General features: G+C 37.7%; 1 protein-coding gene across 1 annotated transcript in view; it reads left to right on the forward strand.

The window, feature by feature from the left end:
• The window catches only part of AK5 (adenylate kinase 5), a 115,651-nt gene that overhangs the window by 64,322 nt on the left and 35,589 nt on the right, over positions 1-15,740 (forward strand). The window contains exon 8 of the mRNA XM_063298142.1: positions 9,564-9,640. Within this exon, the coding sequence (XP_063154212.1) occupies positions 9,564-9,640 (77 nt within the window). The remainder of the gene's footprint in view (positions 1-9,563; positions 9,641-15,740) is intronic.

The following is a 15,740-nucleotide window of genomic DNA, read 5'->3' on the forward strand; positions in this document are numbered from 1 at the left end:
ATATTTCTAACCAAGTGAATACAGGTAATCCTTGTTTAGTGACTGCCTCATTTAGCAACTGTCCACAGTTACGATGATGATGAAAAAGTAACTTTATGACCAATCCTTACGTCTATGACCTCTGCAGGTATGTAAAACAAAGGGATGCTGAAATAAGATCATGGCACAGTCATGGTTTCATTTAGCAACCACTTCACTTAACGACTGAGTTTCCGGTCCCAATTGTAGTCGCTAAATGAAAACTATCTGTAATATACACTTGGAGTAATTCCACATGTATCATTTTGTATTTATTTCATGTACAGAATACTACATATCGTGTTTCTGGCTATTTCACATACGATTTAAAGTTTCTAAGTGAAAGTTAATATACTATAAAGAGTACATTTTATAAAATATATAGTGACTATAATGTGTAGTAATATTACACAATAGTTTTATATATCAGTGATCGTCACACATTACGATCCATAAGCAACCGTCAAGTAATTTTGTAGCGTGAATTATTTCTTTGTAGGATTTGAGGATGTGCAGGTAGCCCATGTTCTTTCATCATGAGTCATCCCTTCATATTTATTTTCTTCCTTTCAGAGTAACAAAATTTAAATGTGTAGAATGTGGATGGTATATGGTTTCATCACTTTGAATAAAACTGCCTGAGCTCTTTTTTTATTTCAAGCATAAATAAATAACTTAATAGAAAAGCTTAACTGGGTTTTTAAAGGGAAGTTATTTCATTTCTGATTTTTACCTTTTAATTTTTTTTATTCTGCACCAGCTTGTTTTAACCTGTAAGTCCCCATGCATGTTCTTTCTGAACAGAAAGGCAGCCTAGAAATCGAAATCAAGTCAATGAATAAGCAATACATTTGCATATTAGGGTAAGATTTTACAACTCTATGAAAAGATGCAGAGGCAAGGGTCGTTTGCTTCGGTCTAAGTCTAGAACCCATTCAGCTCCTAGTTACTCAAGAAATATCTTTTGAAGGGTCTCTCAACCCCTTTGCTCACACAATAGGCTGAGAGAGGAAAGCCATCAATGTCCGCAAGGGAGAAAAGTGGCATTTGCTCCCTGAAAAACCATTCTTGCCCAATTCTCAGGGTTCATTAAAAACAAAACAAAATGAGTCTCTCTCAAGCAATACATGCAATCATTCTGCCAGCCTGCCCATTTTGTAAGAATGTTTTGTTCCTGCTTTTCAGTGTTTTCAGCCAATGAAGGAGCACTCATAGCAATGCCTGACAGACTGCAGAGGAAAAGCCTTTTTAAAAATCTTCCCTAATGGGAAGTGATTGTTCTTGCCTAAAAAAACAGTACAGAAATTCAGAGTTTTAGTATAACTGATTGGGCACCCAGATGTCTACCCCAAAATAAAAAAGATGAGCAACCACAAGAATTTGTAATATTTCTAATTCAAAGCTTTTTTTTAAGAGGCATTATTCTGACCTTCTAATGATTATAAACAGTTACTCTGCCAGTCCATGCCAATAAAATCCATCTTGGCTGCAAACAGCAGAATAGGTTCTGCAAGGTTATAAGCTGTCCAGCAACATCATCAGTTCCCTTGGGCCGTTTTCTGCATTTACTTATTTAGGGAACTGTAATAGGGGTTGCAACTGATTGTAGTAAGAGCTGGGATTTGTTTAAAGATTGGAAAGGTTTCCAGTGTATAGATGAACAATCAAATGTTTGTAAACATTAAGCAAGGGTGCATTTCTCTTGCTTACTTTATTTCCCTCTTGTGATGTCATTACACAGATTAAACAGTTCTGATGGATTTATATCATTTGCTTAAGGCTGCTCTAATGCAGATGACACAATCTGCTGCAAGTGATTGTTATAATTACAACATAACATAATTTGTGATTTAACTCTGGTGAGTTGATGCTATCCAGTATACTGAGTTAGATGGACAAGGATCTGCTTCAGTATAAAGGCAGTATCCTCTGTTCCTATTCTAGAAACATAGGACCCCTTTCTGGATACATCAAGTGACATCATTAAAGTTATGAAAAAGAGGGTGTTGCCAAAAAAAAAAAAGCAATAACATATCTATGAGAAAAATGCACATGGGTGTTATAGAAGCAGACGTTGCAAGCACAAAGTATAATCACATCCTGTACTGTGCATTTGCAGCTTCATGGGAAAATTCCTGCAAATGTCCGTGAGTTGGAAGAATACCAGTATTTTAACCAAACGTTCTCTTTATCAGCTAAAGAGTGTTGATTGTTTTTGCAGTGTTTCCAGTCAGATCCAAACTCCTATTACCAAACAAATATAACATTCACACATTGGTCTATACCTGTAAGTCTTTCATCTTCATGGGAATAAGAAGTGCTGGATTCAGTGGGATTTATTTCTGATAGGCAAGTATAAGACTGGATTGTAAGAGTCTCTTCAACTTACATTCCAGTAATGGTTAGAAAAAGAAGCAAAACCTAGAGTACAATTTTCAGCCTTTGTGGGCAGCAATATATTTGTATGCATGGTTGCTTCCTACCTGTTGCTAAGAGCAACAACTTGTCTTGAAATTCTGTACTTCAGGGACTTGAGGCATTTTTTTTTATAGTAGAAATAACTAAAAGCAAAAACAAGATTCAATTTTATCTTCCTGAAGCCTGTTGTTAACCAGTTGTTTACTTAACAAGAAATTGTTTACTCTCCCCTTAAATTGAACTTCTCAGCATGCTGTACTTGTAAATAATACAAAACTTTTTGAACTGTTTCTGTGGATTTTATCAGATCATAAAATGATGTATGAAGAAAAAGTCTTTATCTTAAAGATTACCTCACAATGACAAACAAGGCATAACAAGCCTTTCTTTAAATGTTATCAACAGAACCAAAGTACAGCCTGCACTTCCCATATGATTTGTTGTCATAACCCCCTTAGTGTGCTTTTAATTTTATAGTAGCAAAACCTATAGCAACTATAGCAAAAGCAGCAGGATATTAGCAGGGGAATATTGCTGGACAGGGAAAAGATTTAGAAATAGGAATGTAATGATAGAAATTGAGAACTTATCACCTCATAGAAGCATCGCCATAGTAGCGTCAGGAGGAACATCTAGTGAACTAGAAAAAGGATTTTGTGAAACCTCCACTCAGCCAAGCCTCCCTTTGTCATTACTGTATTTGAAGAGAAGTAGAAACAGAAATGGTAGCAATGGGAATATCAGCCAAACAATGCCACCAGCGAGAACCTTAGCCGTTATGTTTGAAACACAGCTTCAAATGGATACCAGCTGAAGTTCAGTAGGCACCACTAAAGGCCTCTAGAAAGAAAAATAATATCTCTAAGAGCCAGTCTGGTCTGGTGGTTAAGTTACCAGGCTAGAAACCAGGAGACTAAGAGTTCTAGTCCCACCTTAGGCATGAAAGCCGGTTTATTGACCTTGGGCCAGTCTCTCTCTCTCTCAGCCCAACTCACCACACAGGGTTGTTGTTGTGGGGAAAATAGGAGGAGGAAGGAGTATTAGGTACGTTTGCAGCCTTGAGTTGTTTATAAAATTTTAAAATTTATAAATATTTATAAAAATTTAAAATTATATTATTTATAAAAAATAAAATCTCTAATACCTAAATATTGTCCTCCTATACAGTTGCCTAAAGTTCTCAGGGTAATGCAGCAGGATCTTACAGGACCTGATCTATGTAGGAAGACTGAAGGCTAGATAATTGGGTTGAATTATTAGAATCCAAGCTATCTTAACACATGAGGTTAAGCCAGAAGCCTTCTCCTGTACAAGGAGAACTAAATTCAGTACTCTTTATAGCTTACACATGAGGTTTCTCTTCCCTTAATGGTGATATCTCATTAGCAAGTTCATGCTAACTCAATCATTACATTGGCAATCACCTGTTGTGTGGTCATCTCAGCTCCTTTGGAAAAATTGACTAAATTAGGTACCCTCTTAAGCCAGTCTTTGTATCCTGATCCACTCAGGTTGGAGTCTATCAGTTAATAATTTTGGATAGTATATCCAGTAGGCAAAACTGTAGTTATTATTCATTTACTTATTTATAAACTACTCTCAATTACTAGACCCCAGGTGTTTTTCATCAAATTAAAACAGATAAAATAGCACATAACCCAATAAAACTCCCACCTCCAAGCCAGAGATCCTCATAAAAACTAATTAAAAATAATGTAAATTAACACTGAAGGAAAAAAGATAAGGGAATTGAATGAATACCTACTATATTTCAAACACTGAGCAGGAGAAAAAAAACATCTTGGAAGACTTCCTGAAGTTAGTGTGAGGTCATACTGTCTTTAATGAGTGGTTCCAGGTTTCCACCCCTCTCACTTCACAGAGGAGGGAATCTGAAGCATCCCTTCTCAGCTTAAAGTCACAGGGCAGACAGATTCTGTTTGAAGAAGATGGTCTCAAATGTAACTTAGAACTCCTGATCTGAGAGAACATCACTTTTCCTCCCTGACCTTGGAGTCTCAGCTGCTGAAGAGCCTGAAGAGCCAGCAGTGGTCAAGCTACTCTGCTCTCACTTTCCATTAGCAATCCTAAACCATCATTTCCCTGGAACTTCCCAGTCCCTTGATCTCACTCCCAAGTCTGTGGTTCAAGGTGCCCTTTCCCCTGCACTCTCGTACTCTGGGAGGGACCTCCAGATCTATTATCTGTCCCTAATCTAAAGAATAGTTAACTTTTCTTTCAACTGATCTTCCTTACTGGCAAGTCCTTACAAGTACCCATGGCAAGTATCAGATTAACTGGTCACATATCCATGGCCACCAGCCCCAGCAACAACAGAAGCAGCTGCAGCAACGTCCAGAAGCCAAGCCAGTCTCTAGCCAGCCTTGCCAAACTTGCAGACTGTGTACCAAAACAATCAACAGATGCAAACAGTAATTCTCTTCCACCTCTGCTAATTCTCCCAGTCTCCAAATGGTGGCTCCATAGCTTCCTCTGCTAGATGCCCGCTTACCAAATGGTAGCAGCCATTTTCTCACCACGTCCTAAGTGGTGACGGCATAGTGTGGTGAGGGTTGCAGTAGCCTCTATCGTGTCCCAACAATACAGCCAGCATGTAGCAAGAAACATGCCAACATCCCATCAGTTCAATGCACCAATCTTACCAGTCTATATTTCTTCATCTATCTCCCTTCTTTTTCCTTTGCCATGCTCAGATTCAAAGAAAATAAAGTTCCTATTGGTATATATATTGCATAAGTTTATTTTTTCAGTCAAGCAAGAGTTGCCATTTCTGAGCAAGCTTTGCAGTAAGGGCAAGATATAGCAAGATATTACAACTTTAATTGTAAAGTTTGTGGTGCATAAGGTTGGACTGTCATACAGAGTTTTTCTTATCCCACAGTGCATCTGATGGGACTTTACATGCAAGAAGCTTTCAACTTCTACATGGACACAGCTGTTACTAGTCAGCCCTAATTTCTAAATAGTGGCTGCCCTAGGATTGTGTCTAGTCACACTCACCATATTATCAGAAGAAAATTTATGAGATTTTTTTCCTCTGCCACAAACTCTAATGATATTTTAAAAACTAAAGAGAAAAGTAGAGCAGGGGACCTGGCACTTAGTAAGAGAGATATCCATGGACACATTGCTGCCCACTGAGGCTCTCTGGGCTAAACTCATAAAGAGCAGCAGTTTGCAAAGCTATGGAGATGAAGTTTCTGCCACCAGATAAAGGTGGAGAAAGTCTTAAACATGGGAATGTTCTTTGCCTGAGAAAGCATGCAGTATAGATCCTTGACAGAGCTTTGTGCTGCAATTAAAAGAACTGGGACTTAAAACAGCAAGACTTTATGGCAGAGATAGGGAAGCTCTAGTTTATAGACCGGAGGTAGCCCACAGATTATAAACTTCTGATCAAGAAAGGCTGAATGGAAGCCTCCACCCCTTTCTCCGAAGTAGCCTCAAGGAGTCCCTTTTTCATGCAGAAATTCTGAACCAACTATCTACAGTATTTATATTGGCATAATCTTGGATGGCAAGCATTCTGCAGCATGGAGAACTAACTCCAAGCATTCTGCAGCCCCAGGAATGACCTATAGCAGCAGGCTAGAGCAAGCTTGCTGCTGGTAATGGTTCCTTAGATAGGGGAAGAACAGAAGGATCCAAGCAGCAGGAAAGAAAGAAATGATTCAGATGATTCACCATAAACCTTAGAGTGATTCTTTTTCAAGTGGTCTGTTTTCATGCCTGCCCTCTTCTTTTTTAAGGAACTAATTATTTCAGTAAATGCAGCTGCTTGAGAGGAAAGTAAGCAACCTGAGAAGGATCCCCAACCTGGAAAACAATACTCACCATTGAAAATGGGTGGCATTTTCTTACCTTAGTCAGTGTTTGTCAACCTTGGCAACTTGAAGACCTGTGGACTTCAACTCCTGGAATTCCCCAGCCAGCATGGCTGGCTGGGGAATTCCAGAAGTTGAAGTCCACAGGTCTTCAAGTTGCCAAGGTTGACAAACACTGCCCTTAGTCCTTAAGCTATGAATGCATTGACTGGTACAGACTTTACTTCTGTAGAACAAAATTTTCAGTGAGACCTTTTTGTCTTAAGTAACACAATTAGTACCCTGCTATGGTCAATGGGAAGGCTAAAATGACAAAGCGCTCTACTAACTGTACTTTCCATACTTTTCTGACATGTGGAGCATTTTGTAGATCAGTCATCAGGGACTGGAAGCTATGGCACACATGAAACCTGAGATGACTTCAGAGGGACCCAATTATTTTAAATTTTATAGAAAATTAAATGGCCAGCTTTTTGAGATGTCCAAATTGTGGCAATGTGGCCATCTAAATCAAAAGAAGGAGGACCTGAAAAATTCTCTTTCTCTCCTTTTCACATAGGCAGAGAGTCATGCAAAGCATATTTTGGTTATGAAATGCATATTGCTATCCTATGTATATATATATATGAAAAAATGCCTCTTCTGAATGGACACACTCTTAGGTTAGTATGCACGAAAAACATAGCTTCCTTTCAGACATAGTATGAAGGAGAAACCTTCAAAATAGCTCCAAAATAGAATTTCTGCCAATAGACAATGGATATTGGATTGAGGAGAGGGGTCACAACTTGGCATGCAACAATGGATACTAAACTTATAGCTGCTGTATACATACTTTTCCTGAATTCAGAGACATTTTTCTAGTAGCTTTCAACAATATGGCCACTGGGTAAGCAGAGTGCCAGATGAAGTGTGATGAAAGCATTTGGCTAGGTAGGGTTTGAAGGCACAAAGTCATGACTTGCAATTCCGTTTTAAACTCCAGTACTTAAATGATATCTCTGTCCTCTTTCTCTAGTGAAACAATTAAGATAAGGGCTAAGGAATAATCTAGTAGATATTTTTATGAGTTTGATCTTTTTAATACCGTTTTCCAATACTGTGCAAGGCATATTACGGATAAAAATGTGAAAGGTGCAAGCACCGAGTAATGTAACATTATATAAGCATTAGGTATCTTTCAGAAAATCTGTATTGACTTCAAAACCAGAACTGAATTCTAATCTTTATCTCCTTTCTCTCTTCCTCTGGCAGGTTATTGGGGTTTTGTCAAAACAAGTCTGGGAGTAAACAGGATTCAGAATTAATGTATTAATTTAAGCAGTTTTATTGGAAGCTCTTTTTTTCTAATAGCAAGAATTCACACTTCTAGGCATATGTTGAAATTTCTGTAGGGATCTTTCATCAGTAGTATAGATTATCTAGTATAGTTTGTAATATCCTTTAATACAGGAATGGATAATCGCTGGTCCCTGACCTTCATCTGGCATGCTAGGCTGGCCATCTGGTCTGCTGAAACTTAAGTGAAGCCTTTTCTCACTGGCACCCCCAATTACTGGCCACTCCTCTCCACTTCTGTCCCTGGTCCCTCTTCTTCCAGGACAGCTGGAAGCTGGTAGAAGATCCTCTTGTTGACCTTCTGCAGCAGCACTGGGTGGATCAGCTCTTCTCTTTCTCTTCTTTTTTCAAGAAAAAAAGGCAGAACATGGGTGATGCTGGAAGAAGCTGATCCTGTTTGCACTTCTGCCAAATACCCCAACAAGATTCCTCTTTGCCTCAACCTTCCCTTCTAATGTACTAATTGGGAAGTGACACTTGCAATTTATCTGGACTATGTCTTTCATGGTGGGGGAAGCATGCATCAGATGGACCGCTCAGTGCAAGCATTCACTGTTTTCTTCTGTATGTAACAATATCAGAAGGCTGGATTTATTGAACATTTCCTTCTAACATTATCCAGTCCTCAGGGTAAGTGAGGAACAGGATCCCGTCTCTAATTCAAATCCAGTTCCCTATCTCAGCTTTAATATCAACCATGTAAGAAATCAACTGTTAAACAAGCTAAGCTTATAGAAAAGAGCTATGTTGCAAAGTAATTAAATTCCTCATAATGTAACTGTGATATTCAACAAATCAGATTTCTAGGACTCAGAGGCAGCAATTTGTTCCTTCTGTACATTAGAATATATGCATTCTAATACCCATATATTTATTTTACCCCCACACACTATTTCTCTCTGTTCAAAAGATAAGTCACTGAAATATTCAGACCCTCAGCAAAGAGAAAAAAATAACTTAAGCAAAAATGCAAATTGAAAGTTTTCTAGTTCCAAACAAATATGCAAAAATGAGGAAATTATTCTGGTACTTTTTAAAAAAAATACTTCTATTTTTTAAATAAAACATAGACCCTTTAGCTCATGGCTGTTGCAATTTCTCCTTTTAAATCTGAGCATCTCAAGGGATATAATAATGCTGGAAAAAACAATTCCATTTTGTTATCACCCTGCTAAAACAGTGAACATTTGAAAACCAAAAGTTACAATATGTTTGTTATACAGTATTTTGATATGATTGCTATTTTGCATCCTTCCACATAAATTTGTGAGAGTTCTGCAATGTTGTTTTGTTTTTGCTTTTTGTTTTACACAAGAAAGAAAAGTAGAAAAGTTGATACACAGAAATGAAGTCCCATTTTACTCAGTGAGATTTACTCACTGGTAAGCATGTGTAATATTCCAGTATTCAGAGTACAATTCTGATTGTGTTTGATGGATGGATGGATTATGGGCCATCAAACCAGTATCTACTCTTAGTGACCACACAGACAGATTTTCTCCATGATGATCTGTCCCTAACCTGGTCCTTCAAGGCTTCCAACCGTGCACTCATTGCCACTTAACTGAGTCCATTCCCTTTGCTGCTGGTCATCCTCTTCTCTTTCCTTCCAACTTTCTCAGCTTTACAGCCTTCTCCTGACAGCTAGGTCTTGAATAATGTATGTGTTTATTCAGAGTTAATTCTGTGAGTTCAATAAGACTTATTTTTAGATAAATTAGTAACAGATACATCCTTATGTTAGGAAACTAAAATAGCCATTAGGATTCAAAACAAAAACATTGTTTGCCTTAAATATGAGTGATCTCTTGTTTAGGTTAAAATGACTGCCACATAAAAATATTCAGAACTATTTAGACCTTTTCCATTAATTATGAGATTGTATCATGGCATATAAAAGGAAACCTGTCTATTTTATTTCAGAAATTCCTTTTCTTATTTTAGGTCCATGTGAAGTTGACCTTAGTCTCATTGTGGACCCAGGAGAGATTCCTGATAATGAATTTGACTTTGAAGATCAGGTAATGATGGAAAAATCCTTGGGTTTGCATTATACATATTTTGGTTTTTGAGCAAGCAAGGGAATTGATAGGCAGGGGCAGAGCTCATTATGAGGGTTTCTGTTCCTTTCTGAATGCCATAATAAGACAGCTTCTCTGTCTGAAATCTGATGCAACAAATGTGTATTCAAAGGACTTCCGCCTCATTTTAAAATCTGTCTCTTTATCCCATTTTTTTTCTTATTCTGAGCATGTCTTATGCTTTTCAGTGATTTCTTTTTGTGTTCTTTATGCTGTTTTCTGTTGCAGGCTTCTGTACATTCTAGAAAGAAATTCACACGTGGTTTTGGTACCCGGAAGAAAAAAAATATTCTATCAATTTTTTATGTGATTGTGAATTTTCAAAATAAAAGTTCGCATTTATGCAATCAAGAAACAAACCGTAAAGCCTTGAATATGGTCTCATTAGGTTTTAACTTTATTTTCACTTATCTGGTATTTGTCCCAGTTAACTCAGCTATTGTTATGCATAGGATTGTATTTTAATTCATATTTAGATCACCCTAACTCTTCATTTTCCTAACTTAGTTAGCATGAGTACTTTAGCCAAAATGGCAGAACCAACCTACAAGAGACTGAGAAAGCAGGCTGACTGGGACATTGAACAATAGCACTCTGCACTTCATATTTTGAATACTGAATATTTTATTAAAAAGTCTACTTCCTATGAGAGAAAAACCAAAGGAGGCAAAATGAAATGTCTTCCCCTTCCCCCAAACAGCTAAATGAAGCTCAGTGGCCATAGAATGCTGACTAAATGTGTGATTGGATTTATGTATCACGTTAAGATAACTGGGCATTTTCCAGATATGTAGATTTCAGTTTACAGAATTCTCAGCAATGATCATGTGGACTGAGTACTTCTGGACATTGAAATCCACAGTTCTGGAGGACACCCAGGTAGGAGAAGTCTAAGCCATAATGTGATTTGTTTGATTTGGCTTAATGTATTGAGTGAATCTTGCCAATTATGGTTAATAAAAATAGTGAAATAAGCCTTAGCTTAATACAAATATAGAACAAGTATGTGTATGTGAGCAAGAGAGGGAGAAAGGTTGTGTTCCTACAACACTTTTTCCTATGGTACTCATAATCTAATCAAGGATTACTTGTTTTAACCAATTTTCTTAGTTTGCACAACACATTGAACCATACTGAAAACAAAAGCAATACATTCATCTAAAATAAAGTTGGCTAGTTTATGGTTCAATGTGTGGTGTGAACACAGCCTGAGAGGAGGGGAAATGGCATGGAATATCCTAGAAAAGGGATTGGCTTTATGACTGGACTGAACAGCAACACTCTGCACACAACATTTTGTAGCAGGTTGTCACCCTTGTTCACAGCTAATTGAAAATTATCTTGACCCGCTTCCAGTAGCAGTTAGTTTAATGTGAAATATTCGCATTTGTATGGACTTCATCTAGAAAGATTTTAATAATACTTTTGATTTTGACTTTGGCTGTCTTGTCAAGACTGAGTTGGCTATGCTTGTTTGGACCCCCTGGGTCAGGGACATTTTCAACATTGGTCTTGGTTGGGATAGCACTTCCCCATTCAAGATTGGTGCATAATTTGGGGATCCTCCTTGACTCACAGCTACTGCTCGAAGAGCAAATAGCAGTTGTGGCCAAGAGGGCCATAAACATCTGATTGTTTCTGCCCAACCAGTAGGTTCAGGCAGAGTGGGTTCGCTACAGGTCCCTTCAGTTAAATGTTGTCATCTTGTGGCATTACAGAAATGTGCTTTCTGTGTTGCTGCCCCCACCCTCTGGAACAGCATCCCCCCAGAGATATGGATGGCACCCACTCTTCTGTGTTTCTGGCATGCCCTCAGGACCTGGCTTTTTTCCCAGGCCTGGGCTAAATATGTTGATGAGGCCCATGATGTGTTTTATTGCTATTGCTATGGCTGTTTTTAGTCCAGGCTGTCTGTATTGTTTCATATTTTTTAACTGTTTTAACTGCTTGTTTAGATTTGTAAGCTGCCCAGAGTCTACTGGAGTGGGCAGCCATAACAAATTTAAATAAATAAATAATAGGTTGACCTTGGTTCAAAATACTGAATAGACAGTTGTGACTAGATGTTAGTGTGTGTGTGTGTGTGTCTCCCACATTCAGATAACTTTTACATACTTTGTTGACAATATCTTAGTCTAAGAAATTCTTTTTATATTAGACCAACATTAATGTGATACACAAAGGCTGGTAAGATAAAGGCAGTGTCCAGCTAAGCTTAATTCTTGATGTCTGGATGTAGGTTTCTTGGCAACAATATGGAAATAGCTTCCTGCTGCTTCTAGTATGTTTTTTTCAGCCTAGCCTAGAGTCTTAAGATTTGGAGGTGCTTTCCCACCCAAGTACAAACCAGATCTATCCTTGCTTAGTCATTTGAAGATCAGTCAAACACAGCTAGAAGACAATTTGAAAGGACAGCTAGGAGGATAGTTTGAATGTTATTTGCCCAAGTGAGCACACAAGTATTTTTGTTCCATTCTCATCTTTGTCAAATAGGTTTTGAATGAATGAAAAATCTGTAATTTATTTATTTAGCTAGAAGAAAACATGGAACAAATTGCACACCACAGATTTCCCCTTAAAACTTCCTTCAGCTACGAGGAAAAAATGTCAGCTGATTCTAGCTGAATATAACAAGGAATCCAAAGAGCAACCATGGCTCTCCAAGGGATTAGTAAATGAGCTGAAAGGTGAAGTAAAAACTTGTAACATTATCTGAGAAGGAAGGTAATATGCTGAAGGCAGTGGAAACGTATTCGAGGGGCCAAGAAAGAATTTATATTAAGCTCAAATGTGCAGCTAAAACTTCAGACTGTAATTTTGTTTTCAAACATTGCAATAATAGAGTGAGAACATAAGGTTGCTATAGCTGTGTCCAGTTCCTACCTTCATGAAATAATGAGCTATATTAATGGAACATAACATTCATTGTCATTTCGAAACCTAGACTTGTGGTCAGTTGGCCTATTGGCTTTTGATTACATATGCTGGACCTTATCTTCATTTAGGAAACTTACATCAGTAGCAAGACTGTAAATACATTTGGGGCATATCTCTTGAAATGGGGGTATGTGTTCAGTCTTACCATCCAATACAGGGGTAAGCAACCTATTTCAACAACCTGTCTTGTTAGATAAGAAGGCAACTTTTGACATGAATGGTTTGTTCATTCCTTACAGCTTCACAGCTAGAAGAGAACTAAGAGAATATAAGGCGAGGCAGAAAAAGAATGGAGTTTCCACCCACTTTCTGTTCTGGCTTCACTCGCTCACTTGTTGCAGCCCCATCTGTCTTGAGCCCCTCAGTTGTTTAACCCATAGGGAATGCAATCCTCAGCTGAAAAGGGTTGCCAGCGTTAAGGCATTTAGACCACGTGAAATGCCTCAAAGGACTCAGGCCGCATCCTGCTTTCTCTTTAATGTGTTTTAGGTTTACTCTATACAGCTGCATCACAGCATTAGCAAAAGTGACCATTTTTAAAGTCAAGGACTGCAAACATATTAACCCTTTTTTTTTACTGCAAAGGAAAAAAACATATTCCATACCTCTTACATAAAAGCGATTCTCTGCAAATGCATAATGTTATTTCTTGGCAATGCATTTTAGACATAGTGAAGATTAATCTCCCCAGAAAGAATATAATCTCCCCATCCAAAACATACGTTCTGTGATCTGTTAAAACAGCTTTTAACAAAGCCAAACTGTTACAATAGGCCCCCTTAGAATGCAACTCAGAATTAGAAATTACACCAAATTGAGCTTTAACCAGGAGGTATTTTGTTTTGTTTTACAAATGGCTACACAGAAGCTGAGCAGTCTGGTTTAGATGGCCTAAGTGAGAATGCAGGAATCTGGAAATGTACACTTCTTTTCTGATAATCTTTCTTCTTTCTCAATTTATCCTTCAGTCGGGGATAAAGTATGGATTCTAATTTTTGTACAGATTAAAAGAAACCCCCAAGAGGAAGGGTTTGATTTTCATCAGAAGAAAGTAGAGGTGAAAGAATACTTCCTTCTCCAGCCTCATGGGACTCTTTCATAGCTTCAGAATAAGGATGAGCATTTTGTCATGAGCAGCCTGTAGACATTACAGAAACATAGTTTGATTTTGGATTTTTAAAAAAAAAAATAGAGATAAATCCCCCTTCACTCAGTAAAAACTTTATAATAGCATTCTCCTCTCTTCTTATGAATTTCACATTTTGAAAAGGACATCATAGGAGAGCTTACCAACAGAACTTTTATAGGGGCAAAACAGTTATAGTGCTGTCACTACAATGACATAGTTGTGGACACAGTTTTCAGTGATTTTGGCGGTGGTGGTGTTTTTCTTCCCAATGTAGTAAATTGTTGAGCTTTGATCCATTTTGTCAGTTACAAATCCATTACTAAATCAGATGAACCAGAAAATGTGCAGCCAGTTACACTGCACTGTTATCTTTTCACAGAGCTGCAAATTATAAAGCTGAAAAGAATGGGATCTCATTGTCACTTTACAGAGTAGAATTGTCTGTTATAATTTTCTGAGTAGATTAACTGCATTTGGAAAGCTGGCTAGAATTGCTCAAAGATCTATAGATTCAGAGAACAAGTTGGCAGCTGCACTCAGATGCTTTTGCTACGTTGTATGTGCGTATCTTTGTACCAGCAAAAGGTTTATATGCTGATTGATTGAGGGAACAATACTATGAAATTGGCAAATAATGAAATAAAATAGCCATTATAAATTGTAACACCACATTCTGCATCTGTCGAAGCCACTCCTCAGTCTGGTCCTTTGCATGATTAAGCTAAACCAAAATGCGGGGGCGGGGGGGAGCTTTTTAAGAGCTAAAAAAAATTCTCTTAAAATATGTCTTTGATGCCTGAGAATACGTGACTGTGGCAGAATTTATGCTTCACTGAATAACACTGAATATTTTTTGTATTACCCATGCAATCTTCAAACTGTAAAGTGGTTCAAGCATTTCTCTGCTGAGAATATCAAGTAAAGAAAAGATGTGTATCTAGATATCAGCATGTCATGTGTATCTGGAAGGAAATAAAGTGCCTGTCAGAAAGATGGGGCCAAGGGGGTTAGTTTCCAGGCAACTGTGTGCAACTAAGGAGTTGACAGCTGGCAAATATTTTGCAGAACTCTTTGACAGTCCTTTGAAGCTGGAGGTATCCATATGTTAAGCATGCACTATATTAGCCAAAAATGGTTCTTAACTTGCAGTGTGGACCATTAATTTTGATTACTGACCACTTACTGACCACTTGAGGTCCCTTTCAAATTTTCCAGATTAAAACTAATTCATAGGATGTGCATCTCTTTGAAGCACACTCCTAAAAAATAAGAACCACAAGTTAATTTGTTTTCCAGAGGCTCTAAAATATGTGGATAGTAAGACAGGCCAGTGTTCTTTGACATGCCAGTCTTCTATGTGCTACATTACTTTACACTGCAGAGATGTTTGTCAATCACCTTTGTATTATTTAGAGTAGCAATCCGTTCTTTTACAACTGCAGGAGATATGGGGCTCCATGAATCTACTCAATAGGGTTATCACTAGCAATCATACCCTCTCCTACCACACAATCTTCCTAGATTTTTCAGATTTATAAGGAAGGGTTAAAGGCTCTGCAGAAAAGCAGAAGTTCCAGACAATGTTACTATGGGGAGATAAATCATAGTTCAGTGAAAGACAAAGAGTCTTCTTGGTAGGAGTATCTGGTATATGTAATGCTCTCTTGAAGTAGGTTCCCTTTGTGCCTACCTTACTACCTTGTTGGCATGAGGCAAAGACTGGATTTAATATTTTCCCTTTTTTTTAGTATATAATTTTTATTAAGGATTTTTATTACAATAGTAAAAACCAAATCAAACTAAACTTAAGAAAGAAGAGTAAGAAAGAATAAAAAGTGATATCCCATTCTTTATCTATAAGCAAATCCATAAAACATCAACTTTTCAATCCTGGTGTCTGCAAAAAGCCCATAAAGGTTTGCCAGAACTTTGCAGATAAATGTCTTATTTTAATCTTGATCAAATAAACCAACT

Source organism: Candoia aspera, chromosome 3, assembly GCF_035149785.1.
Source record: "Candoia aspera isolate rCanAsp1 chromosome 3, rCanAsp1.hap2, whole genome shotgun sequence".
In the NCBI taxonomy this organism is placed as follows: Eukaryota; Metazoa; Chordata; class Lepidosauria; order Squamata; family Boidae; genus Candoia; species Candoia aspera.